At 46.8% G+C, this 14,398-nt stretch overlaps 1 protein-coding gene across 1 annotated transcript in view; it reads left to right on the top strand.

The window, feature by feature from the left end:
- The first annotated feature begins 542 nt into the window (after window positions 1–542).
- The window catches only part of LOC133105520 (PHD finger protein 24-like), a 32,445-nt gene continuing 18,589 nt past the window's right edge, over window positions 543–14,398 (top strand). The window contains exons 1-2 of the mRNA XM_061215671.1: window positions 543–927; window positions 10,949–11,425. Of these exons, the coding sequence (XP_061071655.1) occupies window positions 10,994–11,425 (432 nt within the window). The 5' untranslated portion in view covers window positions 543–927; window positions 10,949–10,993. The remainder of the gene's footprint in view (window positions 928–10,948; window positions 11,426–14,398) is intronic.

The raw sequence follows: 14,398 nt of genomic DNA, 5'->3' as shown, positions 1-14,398 counted from the left end.
TGTTTATATACTTCTAATGTATAGGTGTGTTATTAAAAACAGATTTATGGAGATTTTAACTGTAGGCCAATGAAAGCATTTGCTTTTTCAAACATTCATATAAATGAACTCATATTTTGTCTGTAATATTTTGTCTATCGTAAATGCAAAGATGAAAGATATGCTCCATGGTGTTCACACCAAAAATTATCACGCGTTTTTCGGTTGAACTGCAATTTGTGACAAAGTTGGATCTTAAAAAACACTCGCGCCTGCTATTTTCTGCTGTTGATCTCCATGCGGGGGGGATTTACATGAGACAGAAAACGGCATCCTGAATCCACGCGTATTTTACAATTATTCAAGTTCTGCACACCTTGACTGCCTATCAAACGCTTCCAATGTAAGCTAACGGCGTTGCTTTCACTGACGATTTTTAGCTCAAAAGTAACGGAACCCACCGAACGTCATTGGCGTTTCGCGGGATGAACGTCACTTTCTTGAGAAGCGCAGCCCTCCAATGGAGACAACCTGCTGTCGAGCCGGGGTACAAGTTAGCGAGAACATTACAGCGCAGCAGTGCGTTGGCAAGACTGTCAAACAGGCTACTAGCATTTGTAAACAGACGAATGTGCGCGTGTCCATTTTTGGAGATTGTTGTTTTCTGCCCGCAGAAAAACGCTCGTAGTAATAGTAAGCTGGCTGTCCAATAACGTCTGGTACATATATCAGTCCCGGAGATATCTAAGGGCGTCAGTCAACCACGTTCACCGTCAAAAGATAAAGTGTGTCCTCGTGACAAGGGAACAACTTGACAAGGGAATTGACTGTTACGCACAAATAGGCAACCCAAAGACTTTGAGAATCAGAGGAGAGTTGCAATGCTATACAGATACATTTAAGGGAAAGGAAACCTCAACTCGCGAAGCGCTCAGTGGTTACACCCAGGTAAGTGACGCTTCACGTTTTTGCCGACTTTCGTTGACAGCGGTTGCGGTTTAGTGTACGAGCATTTAATTTTCATTGAATTTATTAGTCTATTTCAAATGAACAAGTATAGATAACCAGCAAATATGAACATGTGCATACGTCGTGTTTATAGACAAAAAATTAATTTCCCTCGATGGGCATTGTATATGCATCAGTTACATCACAAAATCGAATCTGCTGTTTAAATCCATTTAAATGTCATTCGGTGGAATTGTATGTAATGATATACATTTTACAGATTTGAACGCTTCTCCCGCTGCAGCTAAAATTAGTCCGTCGTCATGTCACCGTAATGTCAATAAACAACTTATCAGAACAGACTTTCTGTATAAATGTGTCTCTTTTACGATTAAATAAAGGGCGTACGTGCTGCACGCGTTATGGTGGGGGCGTGCGTGCTTTCGTGGAGATGTACAGCGCATCCTAAATCACCACGACTTTGGCCACGGTTTTCACGCTGCTGGCACCACGCTCTCCGCTCCATACTCTCACGGTCACACGGTTACATTTCTTATGAGTAGGTACTTCAGCCCGTACTGTGGCTTACAGTGGCAATGTAGACGATTCGAGAACTGATTAGCAGTGGCAAGCGATGGCTAAAAAAGATGAACGCATTCAACACGTGTTTTAAAAGTGTATGCACTAAATAAAACATTGAAGCAAATAGTTCCCAGCGTGGGAAAAAAAAATCAATCGAATACGTTTCATTTATAAAGCTTACTTATGTTTCATTCTCAATAGACAAGGTTATTCGAACGCTAAACATGAATGATTTAGAAACAAGAGTGTATTACAATAATTTCACATGATCACACAATGGACCTATATAAGATCGTTGCCCATAAAATCTTCGAGTCATATTATGTTGTTAAAAACGTTTTGAAATGAATAACAAGGTCCTACACTTAAAAACGAAGTACTATATGTTCGACCAATAAAACGTATTCCTTGAGAGGTAGGCTTCCTGATTACGTACATGGCAACAGTTGTTGATTGCCTACGCGCAATTTGGCATAAAATCTTTCGATGCAGTAAAATAAAATCAATTAAATCGGTTTAATAACTTGCCATGGTAACTAGAGACAAACATTTACGCAGTTACGCGCCGCGATAGAATGATGCTTATAGTCGTATGGCAGCAATACACACCCAGTGAGCACTTCATTAGGTAGACCTGTTCACCAGCTTTTTAATGAAAATTTTTTATCAGCCAATCATGTGGCAGCAACTAAACGCATAAAAGCTAGAAAAAGCAAGAGCTTCAGCTTCTCAGGCCAAATGTCAGAATGGGACACGTGATTGTTGGTGCCAGACAGAGTAGTTTGAGTATCTCAGAAACTGTTGGATCTCCTGGGATTTTCACGCACAGCAGTCACTAGAGTTTGCAGAGAATGGTGCGAAAAACAAAAAACATCCAGTGAGCAGCAGTTCTTTGGGCTAAAGCACCTTGTTAATGCGAGAGGTCAGAGGAGAATGGCCAGACTGGTCAAAGCTGACAGGAAAGTGACAGTAACGTTAATAACCACACATTACAACAGTGGCGTGCAGAAGAGCATCTCTGAATGCACAACGCGTCAAACCTTTAAGTGGATAGGCTACAGCAGCAGAAAACAAATAAGTAAAAAAAAACAATAAGTCTAATAAATTCCCAATAAAGTGCTCAGTGATTGTAAATGGCAGCAGTCAAAGCAAGTCAGTTTTCATACTGCAGGGGATTTTTTGTTAGATTTACACCACATTTCCTGAAGTAACGCATGGCTCCTGAAAACCCAGCGTCCACTCCCTTTACATACAGGAAGAACGCACAGGCCGGAGGCTGCTAATGCTCGCTGGGCTCCCAGCTTCCGTCTCCAGATCGTCCTCTGCCCGTTTAGATTCCCAGAAGTTTTAGTTTTTAGTATTTATTCTCGTTATATTTTCCTGCACTCTGGTATAATAAACTACAATGAAAGTATGCGTTATCCTCAGAGGAATTAAAAGGTGTGTGTGTGTGAGTGTGTGTGTGTGTGTGAGCAAGCATGCGTGGGGGGGGTGTACATGTGCGTTTGTTTTAATGCGTGTGCGTGTGTGTGTGTGTGTGTCTGTTTTAGTGCGTGTGGGTGTGTGAATGGGCGTGTCTGTTTTAGTGCGTGTGGGTGTGTGTGTGTGTGTCTGTTTTAGTGCGTGTGGGTGTGTGTGTGCGTGTCTGTTTTAGTGCGTGTGGGTGTGTGAATGTGCGTGTCTGTTTTAGTGCGTGTGGGTGTGTGAATGTGCGTGTCTGTTTTAGTGCGTGTGGGTGTGTGAATGTGCGTGTCTGTTTTAGTGCGTGTGGGTGTGTGTGTGTGTGTGCGTGTCTGTTTTAATGCGTGTGGGTGTGTGAATGTGTGTGTCTGTTTTAGTGCGTGTGGGTGTGTGTGTGTGTGTGTGTGTGCACGCTCACCTGTGTATGTGTGTGTACAGGGTTTGTGCTGTATGGCTTCTACAGTGCAGTGTGTCGAGGACCTTTACGATGCCCACGCTCCTACTCACAGCTGAATGACCACAGCTTGGATTGGTCAATAATTCAGTAACCGTGAGAAATTATGCCCCCCCACACCTCATAATTCCCTCTCCCACAAGCTGGAGGCCCCACACCATAGAATTCCACCCTCTCCCACAAGCTGGAGGCCCCACACCATAGAATTCCACCCTCTCCCACAAGCTGGAAGCCCCACACCATAGAATACCACCCTCTCCCACGAGCTGGAGGCCCCACACCATAGAATTCCACCCTCTCCCACGAGCTGGAGGCCCCACACCATAGAATTCCACCATCTCCCACAAGCTGGAGGCCCCACACCATAGAATTCCACCCTCTCCCACGAGCTGGAGGCCCCACACCATAGAATACCACCCTCTCCCACGAGCTGGAGGCCCCACACCATAGAATTCCACCCTCTCCCACGAGCTCTTGGACCCTCACCATAGAATTCCGCCTTCTCCCACGAGCTGGAGGCCCCACACCATAGAATTCCACCCTCTCCCACAAGCTGGAGGCCCCACACCATAGAATTCCGCCTTCTCCCACGAGCTGGAGGCCCCACACCATAGAATTCCACCCTCTCCCACGAACTGGGCACCCCTCTCCCAAGCACCGGATTCTTATTCCGTCTGTGTGCCCGACCCCTCTGTGGCACATTCACACGCTGCTTCTCCCTCCTGCCGCTGCAGGCTGCCTGGCGCTCCCTCTCTGTTGTTGGCAGGAGCTGAATAAATTTGGGGGGGGGGGGGGGGGGGGGGGTCTTGTTAGAAATGCATGGGTGAAACTCTCATGGACAGAATTCAGACCCCCTTGTTAGAGAGAGGTAGGGCTGCTCGATGTATCGTATAGTTATCGTCATCTCGACATGCGAGAGAAGCACATCACAAGAGACTGAATGAACGGAGATGAATAGTTTTTATTTGAATCAGGTTCTGTTAAATAGATTGCCTGTTCACATTTGTTCAATAAAAGCATCATTGAAATTTTACTATAAATATAATTTTTTTTATTCAGTGGGCATAAGATATTCATTGTCTGGGGTCTATGTTAGCAGGGTACCCAAAGCAGAAAGACATCCAGGGACAGAGGTCGCAAATTAGACTTGGCTAGAAACCCTACATGCAACACATCTGTTTCATGGTGCTGGAACCTGTTATAATGTGCTCTGCATTGACCCTGTCAAATAAACCAATAAATTAATGAATTAGAACTGTGCACATTTCAGTATTTGTTTATTTATCATTGGTCACATCGTCATCGCAATATTCAACAATGTTATCGCATATTTTACTCATATCGTGATGAGCTATAGCTCCCGAATATTATTTCATAAACGCAGAAATGTGCATACAGACAGTTATATAACAAAGCAACACAGTGTAAAGGTTGGGGAATTGAACTCGCAACCCCAATTTTCTCTGCTCGGTTCCAGTGGGGCACAGCCACTCAATCTGAATCTGAATTAAATGCCCGGCATTATGAATCCGCATGCAGAAAGGGTGCAGGCGCTGGAAGAGGCTCTGTTATGGGCTAAAACTCAAGGCAAATACCCTTGTGTTCATTCGGCACCACCCAGAGTGGGATAGATTGATTGAAGAGGTCCCCCCCCCCCCAAAAGAAAGACAATCTAAATAATTTGTTTTGCTCTGAACTTGTGCAATACCTTAACATCCTATCGTTTTTTGTTTTTTTTAAATAGCATTTTTCTCCAGATTTAATATGCGGATCGTGATTTTCATTCCAAGATGTGGATCAAGTGCCGTCTTCTTTTAATACAAGAGAAAATTGGGCGACGTCAGAGAAAACAGCTGCTGCTGGAAGGGGAATTGATGAGCTAGAGGAGAAAGTTTGTTGTACCGAAGATGAAACTAACGCAGTTTTGAGAGACATGGAAACAATTCTCAGTTAACCCTTTCAGTCCCAAGCCCAATATGAAGTGGCTCCGTCAAAATCTCAAGGGGCTTTGGCTTCGGTCGAGAAAGTTGAGGATTTGGTATGCTTCTAATAGGGGCTCAAAACAACAGTACAGCGGCCATTTTGATAGGTTGGAAAGGCATAAAGTCGAAAGTGCCCTATGACAGGGTTAAACAACACCTGAATATCAAAGCCATCAAAGAACCCGGGGGTACTTCAGGAAGCGGGATTGCTGGACTGTGCGGTCCGTGCTCCAGATTTGGGAGGGTTCCGGGTTTTCCTCGGCGCAGTTACCCAGCGAACTCGATAACCCCACATTTGGCGAGAAACCCTGCACAATACCGATGTCTTTTAATCCGTCGTCCACCGAGAATGAAAAGACGCATTGTGCAGGGCCCGTCGACAGAGTTCCACACGGAGGAAAAGCCGGAGAAACGTGACGGAATTTAAGAGCTACTTGAGGGCAGTCTGGAGACGGGTCGCACTGAGAGTTCCTCATCTCTTTTAAAGCCAAGGTTAAATTCTAGTTTGTAAATCCAGTACCCTCTGGGTAGGATGGAGTTGGCTTTGATGGATTGCAGAGAATATAATAAACTGGAGCTCGGTTTCACATTAATAAACATCCATCTCAGAGGTATCTACATATGCTTGGCAATCATATCAGGTCACACACAACAAGCACTTTATTACGAATATTTTTACTTTATTACACCGACTTATTCATGCGATTATCTAATCAGCCAATTGTGTAGCAGCAGTGCAATGCATACAGTCATGTAGATACGGGTCTGGAGCTTCGGTTAACGTTCACACCAACCATCAGAATGTGACTTTGACTGTGGAATGATTGTTGGTGGCAGAGAGGGTGGTTTGAGTATCTCAGAAACTGCTGATCTCATGGGATTTTCACGCACACTAGTCTCTAGAGTTTGCAAAAAAACTAAAAGAAATCCAATGAGCAGCAGCTCTGCAGACAGAAATGCCTTATTAATGAGATGTCAGAGGAGAAGGGCCAGACTGGTCACAGCTGACAGGAAGGTGACAGAAATGCAAATAACCACACATTACAACAGTGCTATGCAGAAGAGCACCTCTGAACACACAACGCATCATAACTCTACGTGGATAGGCTACAGCAGCAGAAAACAAAGAAGTAAAAAAATAATAATAAGTCTAATAAATTCCCAATAAAGTGCTCAGTGATTGTAAATGGCAGCAGTCAAAGCAAGTCAGTTTTCACACTGCAGTGGATTTTTTGTTAGATTTACACCGCATTTCCTGAAGTAACACACGGCTTCTGAAAAGCCAGCGTCAACTCCCTTTACATACAGGAAGAACGCACAGACCGGAGGCTGCTAATGCTCGCTGGGCTCCCAGCTTCCGTCTCCAGATCGTCCTCTGCCCGTTTAGATTCCCAGAAGTTTTAGAAGTTTAAATTCCTAATACAGTGCTCAGGGTGTACACCATCATACTGAAGCACGCTGTAACTGATGAATACTGTGTAAAAACTGCACAATTACAGGCTTGAATAATGTCAGTGTAAGTTATTGTAGCTGTCAGGGAATTGGTGTTTAGGGATGTTATTGGGATCTGGGTTTAACCCACTCGACACCCAGGGCTGTTTGTAAGAATTCCCGCCCTACGAAATACCAGTACGGTCCTTTAAATGAGTTAGCCTTGTAGTAGCTGGTTCAGAACGATTACATTACATGTCATTTGGCTGACACTTTTAACCAAAGCAACGTACAGTTGATTAGACTAAGCAGGAGACAATCCTCCCCTGGAGCAATGCAGGGTTAAGGGCCTTGCTCAAGGGCCCAGCGGTGGTGCGGATCTTATTGTGGCTACACCGGGGATCGAACCACCGACCAGCGGTCCCAGTCATGTACCTTAACCACTACGCTACAGGCCGCCCTGGTGTCATCCGTGACACACAGATTAGCAACATCTGCACCATTACGCGTGATGTGCATTCTACAGCCCCATCTGTTCACTGTTCTGCGTATTCCCCTCATTCATGACGCATTACTGTGATGTCACTTCTTGGGAACATTTCTATGACAGACTTGCCCATTGAAGGCAAGTGCAATTAATCACCAGACGATTGGCCCGTGCCAAATTAAAACCTTTCCCAGCATGCACCGTGTGAACCCTGGTCTGTCAGCCAGCCGATATGAGCGTCGTTATTAAAGGACTCCGCCAGAACAGGAACAGAGCATCATGGGTAGGGATTAATCACCCTAGGAGACGCCAAATCCGCTACTCTTAATTAGCTGGCACAAGCGCATTTCCAGCCGTGTTTTTATCCGTGTAATTAAACACGGCTCCGTCGAGTACCCCCCACCCCCCCCCCCCACCCCCCGCTTCAGGAAGACGTAGCGATATTAAAAGGAGGGGGTGGGAGGAAAGAGAGTGGGCTCATGTTTCTACTCTTTTGTCTTTTTCTTGCCTTTTTTTCTACTCCTCGCTGCATCCATCGGGAGAAGGTAGGAAGAAAAAAAATGAAGACGGCAAAATCGAGAAAATGTGAAATGGGCAAACGGAGTGTCCGCGCTCCTTCAAATGTCAGTTCGACGCCACGTCAGTTACAGACGTGGCAGATGGGGAGAGGTGGATCCACAGGTCAGTTACAGACGTGGCAGATGGGGAGAGGTGGATCCACAGGTCAGTCACAGACGTGGCAGATGGGGAGAGGTGGATCCACAGGTCAGTTACAGACGTGGCAGATGGGGAGAGGTGGATCCACAGGTCAGTAGTTACAGACGTGGCAGATCGGGAGAGGTGGATCCACAGGTCAGTTACAGACATGGCAGATGGGGAGAGGTGGATCCACAGGTCAGTTACAGATGTGGCAGATGGGGAGAGGTGGATCCACAGGTCAGTTACAGACGTGGCAGATGGGGAGAGGTGGACCCACAGGTCAGTTACAGACGTGGCAGATGGGGAGAGGTGGATCCACAGGTCAGTTACAGACGTGGCAGATGGGGAGAGGTGGACTCACAGGTCAGTTACAGACGTGGCAGATGGGGAGAGGTGGATCCACAGGTCAGTTACAGACGTGGCAGATGGGGAGAGGTGGATCCACAGGTCAGTAGTTACAGACGTGGCAGATCGGGAGAGGTGGATCCACAGGTCAGTTACAGACATGGCAGATGGGGAGAGGTGGATCCACAGGTCAGTTACAGATGTGGCAGATGGGGAGAGGTGGATCCACAGGTCAGTTACAGACGTGGCAGATGGGGAGAGGTGGACCCACAGGTCAGTTACAGACGTGGCAGATGGGGAGAGGTGGATCCACAGGTCAGTTACAGACGTGGCAGATGGGGAGAGGTGGACTCACAGGTCAGTTACAGACGTGGCAGATGGGGAGAGGTGGATCCACAGGTCAGTAGTTACAGACGTGGCAGATGGGGAGAGGTGGATCCACAGGTCAGTAGTTACAGACGTGGCAGATGGGGAGAGGTGGATCCACAGGTCAGTAGTTACAGACGTGGCAGATGGGGAGAGGTGGATCCACAGGTCAGTAGTTACAGATGTGGCAGATGGGGAGAGGTGAATCCACAGGTCAGTAGTTACAGACGTGGCAGATGGGGAGAGGTGGATCCACAGGTCAGTAGTTACAGACGTGGCAGATGGGGAGAGGTGGATCCACAGGTCAGTAGTTACAGATGTGGCAGATGGGGAGAGGTGGATCCACGGGTCAGTTACAGACGTGGCAGATGGGGAGAGGTCGGTCACGTTTACGTCAGGCTTTCTCTGAAAAAAAATACTTCCGCAAACGATGCACGGGTGTTGGGAGTTTTCCTAACTACTAGCTCCGAGAAAGAACATTCAACGGGCCGGAATGTCCTTAAAGATGGCGGACCTTGATGGATGTCCAGGTCAGCACGGAAAAAGAAAAAATAGGAGAAAAATAAGAGGATGGAACGAGCCCAGTGTATCAGACACCCTGGGTCCATTACGCCCCCGCCCCCCCCAGAACACAGCGCTGTCTGAAAGGTGGATTTAGAGGAAACCTCATTGTGAGATGGAAGCCGAGATCAGTTTAAGGCCAATATTAACTATATTAAACGGTGCTGTAGATGCCCAATAGCTATTTTCAGGATGGATAGGATACATTTGGCGAGGCTGAGTGTGGAAAGTGATGCGCTGGGCTGTTGGGATGTTGCACATTTTGTATAACGGTGTGGGGAACGCGAGGATGGGAATGAGGCTGGGAACCAGGCTAGGAATGATGTTTGGAATGAGGTTGGGAATGAGGGTGGGAATGAGGAGACTGGGAATGATGTTTGGAATGAGGCTGGGAATGATGTTTGGAATGAGGCTGGGAATGATGTTTGGAATGAGGCTGGGAATGATGTTTGGAATGAGGAGACTGGGAATGATGTTTGGAATGAGGCCGAGAATGAGGTTGGGAATGAGGCTGGGAGTTTCTGAGCAGAGGGGCGGATGGGATGAGAAGATACTTTATCGAGCCCCGTGGGGTAATGTGCCCTCAGCATTTACCCCATCCTGCGTTTAACACCGTCATTGAGTTCAGCATGAACAGGCACACCGTGTGAAGAACGGCCTTTTCGCACACTGGGCTGCCACCACAGGCGGATGGAGGAATATTCCGGCAGTTTTGCCTCCACCTTTGTGCCACCTTGACGCTACCACAGCCAGACCTGGGTTAAACACATAATCATTTTGGATTCAAATACTTTTTTTCTCTGTGCTCATAGGGTCTTGCCTGCTGCAACTGAACCAACCAAGAGGACCAGAAGGCAGCGTTTGCACATTTTGAGAGCATTCCCTGTGTTCCATTATGCCAGACAAGCTCAGTAAAGCTTAGAAAAGTATTTGAATCCAAAACATTACGTATTTGACCTAGGTTTGACCAGAAAAAGGCTTTTCCCCAGCTACCGAGGTAGTGTACTAGCGACAGCCATTTTCTGCGCTAATTCCCCCATTGAACTCAACAGGAAAATTAGCGTGGATGAACACTGCGCAAGTAGCCCTTGACACTGTAAGCCTTGGGGGCTGAGAGCTGAGAGCTAATGTTTTCGGCTGCTTTGAGCAATGAGACGTGATTGAGTTCCATGCCGCACCGGAGTGTCCAGGAGCAGAATGCACTGCACAGCGGAAACTCTTCTGAGACTAGATCACAGGGCCTAATGTGAATGTGAAGAGATTTAAAAACAATTCTGTAGGACAGGGCGGTTCTGCATTTCAGCCAGGCGCTCTTGATGAAGCTGGGCCCCGTTTAAATGCACATTTTCTTCATACTGATTGTGTGGATTTATTTGGGGACTTCTGATACTTTCGCAGTGTTTTTTATAGCACCTTCAACTCCTATATAATCCACATAGCAAGGAGAAGTCATTTTCTACAATAAGGGACGTTTTAACCCTTTCAGCCCCAAGCCCATTATAAAAATGGCTGTGCCCAAATCCTAAGAGGTTTTGGCTTTGGTTGAGAAAATGTAGTAGGGTTTTAGTAAGGGATCAAAACAATAGCATAGCACCATACGGCACTCTTGGAACTGAAAGGGTTAACTGTTATCCTCTGCTGTTGCCCCCCTAGTTGCCCCCCTAGTTGCCCCCGGCGCTCTCCCCGCTCTCCGCAGCCATGGGCGTCCTGCTGTCCAAGAAGCAGCAGGTGGAGAAGGTGCAGAAGTGCAACACGGTGATCTCCGCGTTTAAGGAGGGGATACGGGACCGCCCCGCCCCGCCCAGCCAGGCGGAACGACCCGCGGGGGGCGGGGCGCGGGGCGCAGACCCCGCCCCCCAGCCCCGCAAGGCAGAGGAGGAGGAGGAGGAGGGGGAGCTGAAGGAGAACGGCGGAAACCGCAAGTCCCACAATGCACAGCGGCCCTCGGCCCCGCCCAAGGAAGAGGGCAAGGCCAATCAGGAGGCTTGGTCCCGGCTGCGCGACGGGAGAGGGGCGGAGCCAGAGGATATGGACAGGATGAACCAGCTCACGCCTCCCGCGTTCGTTCGGCCGAAGAAGGACGTCAACGACGACCGGCCGGTGGAGGTCGACCTCGGCCAGAGAGAGCAGGTGGGTGATCGCAACGAAGGACATTATACTCCATTATACACCATTATACACCATTATACTCCATTATACACCATTATACACCATTATACACTCCTCAGGGCGTTAAGTGAGCTCTCAATCTTATTCAGTCATTAAGGATTGATCAAATGGTCGGTCATTTGAAGTTCAGGTGTAATTTAGTAGTGAAATGCTAATGACGCAATGTCTCATCAACGATGTGTATGACAGTTAAAGACGGAAACGGATTTACAGCAGCACTAGCTTCTGCGACATACACAAGTCAAACGGTTCTGGAGGGGGGTTGGGATTTGAAGGGCGGGGAGTTGATTTGACTGACCTTAAATGCGCATCACTACGTGTAAAGGATATGGACTGAATTAAGTGATTTGAGGGGCACGGAACATGATCGGCACACGATGACATAATATCTCAATTCAAATCCTTGTCCAGGAAGGGGATGGCAAAAAGCGTCTCTGTGAAATACACACACAGCTGGCCAACCCCCCTGGAGCAATGCGGGGTTACGGATCGTGCTGTTTTCTTCTGTGTGTGCGTGTGTACGTGCGTGCGTGCGTGCGTGCGTGCGTGCGTGCGTGTGTGTTCGTGTGTGTGTGTGTGTGTGTTTGTGTGTGTGTGTGTGTGTGTTTGTGTGTGTGTGTGTGTGTGTGTGTGTGTGTGTGTGTGAGTGTGTGTGTGTGTGTGTGTGTGTGTGTGTGTGTGAGTGTGTGTGTGTGTGCGTGTTTGTGTGTGTGTGTGTGTGTGTGTGAGTGTGTGTGTGTCTATGTGTGTGTCTGTGTGTGTGTGTGAGTGTGTGTGTGTGTGTGTGAGTGTGTGTGTGTGTGTGTGTGTGAGTGTGTGTGTGTGTGTGTGTGAGTGTGTGTGTGTGTGTGTGTGAGTGTGTGTGTGTGTGTGTGTGTGAGTGTGTGTGTGTGTGAGTGTGTGTGTGTGTGTGTGTGTGTGTGTGAGTGTGTGTGTGTGTGTGTGAGTGTGTGTGTGAGTGTGTGTGTGTGTGTGTGTGTGAGTGTGTGTGTGTGTGTGTGTGAGTGTGTGTGTGTGTGTGTGTGTGAGTGTGTGTGTGTGTGTGTGTGTGTGTGTGTGTGTGTGTGTGTGTGTGTGTGTGAGTGTGTGTGTGTGTGTGTGTGTGTGTGTGTGTGTTTGTGTGTGTGTGTGTGTGTGTGTGTGTGCACGCACCATCACGAGTGAGAAGTGAGGAAGCATCTCCTTGAAGATTTTAATTAGCATTTCTCCGTGCAATTTGGGGAATGGAGGACTTTTTTTTCAGCACCATTGTCATCCTCAAACAAACAAGAGAACAAAGACAAAAAAAAAACGTTTTTTAAATTTTTTTATTTAGGTGCAGTTTTGTTTTGTTGCAGTAAAACTATTATGGGCAGCTCAATAAGCTACTTGTAGATTTTTGACAATCCAATCTTGTATTTACACAACAGTGATGCAACAAAGTCTCACATTTACAGACCCAGGGGGGTGGGGAATGACCCCATAGCAACGGGTCTGTAACAGCGGCAGGGCATGTAGTACGTATATTATATTGCGTGGCCTAGTTTTATTGCCACTCTGGTGTAGTTGTGAGGGGGGTGGCCTGATACACATTAAATACTTAGCAGTAATTTAATTCCTGCAGCAAATAGCCTAATTCACAGGTCCCTTAAATAAATGTATTCACTTCTATTACACTGCTACTTTAAAGTGCTGTTGCTTAATTTAGTTTTGGCAAATTTATGTCAAGCAATTTACTTTATATTGCAGATGAAAACGGTTATTGCCTGCAGAACCGCTGAAAATGTCAGCTTTAATAACCAACGGTTCAGTGAGGATTTGGTGCAAATAAAGTTGCAGCCACATCCAAATGCTTTTGCGAACAGTTCAGTTTTTGACATTTCAATCATCAAATCTTTTGTCATTCAACGCGTTTCTCATCCAGGGACCCCACACAGGCAAACGCGGGACCTGCATCATAAACAAAAAATTGTTGTTTTTAAAAGGCTTGATTTTTATATTTTCCCAAATCTATATCATTGCATTAGAAGTGTATCCCTACTGTACCTCCTCACATACTTGCACTACTTGTGTCAGCCCCGGGTTAAAAGGTTTTCAGATGGAGGGTGAGGCCACTTTCCATGGATAGACGACGGGGGAGGGAGACAGTTCACAAGCAATGAGAGGGGCTGGTGACTCCTGTTGCTCACAATGGTCAAAAAAGCTGTGAGGCACCAGAACACGGAACCCAAGAGCAAGACCACAGAAGTTAAAGTCTTTTCAGAGCAGCTCAGGCAGGCAGGGGGGTCGATAACCAGCAAACAGTAATGGCAGTTCGTAAACAATGAGCTTACTCTCTGTACCCGTTCTTGTTTCTCCTGGTGATTACGAGATCTTGAATATCAACACCGACAATATGAACAATGAAAAGACCTCGGCTGGAAGACCTCGACTTAGTGGATGAAAGGATGAATGGCAGAAAATAGAGCTGAACAAGGTTTAGAGAACGGGTTGTATGTCAGGGGGGCTATTTTAGTAGGCCCTACTAAAATGCCCCCCAGAAAGTAGAGAGTAGGTATGTAGCAGTATGGAAAATAAATCAATAACAATGAGGTAATAACAGCAAACTTTATTTTGAACATGCCTTCACAAAGTGCTTATAATCTAAACTGGCCAAGATGCTACTACGTCAATCGCCGCTCTTGCCGTCTAGTCAGACTCGTGCACGTTTGCATCCTTTTAGTCACGTGATATGAATTATGAATTGCGATTCAAAATGTTTGATCCACGATGCGAATTGCTAATATTTTACGATACGACTTTGCGATTCACAATTCTTTAGAACGCCCCTTGTAAAGAACGAACTATGAACAATTGTAGCAGAGATGACAGTTGAACTCTTTCGGTCTGGATGCGAAGCCTTACTTACCGTGGCCTCGTGCCAGCGTCCACGACACGAACTGCCATTTCACTACG

This window comes from Conger conger, chromosome 12 (genome assembly GCF_963514075.1).
Source record: "Conger conger chromosome 12, fConCon1.1, whole genome shotgun sequence".
Taxonomy (NCBI): domain Eukaryota; kingdom Metazoa; phylum Chordata; class Actinopteri; order Anguilliformes; family Congridae; genus Conger; species Conger conger.
Note: the sequence above shows the minus strand (reverse complement) of the source record. Positions and strands in the feature narration are given on the sequence as shown.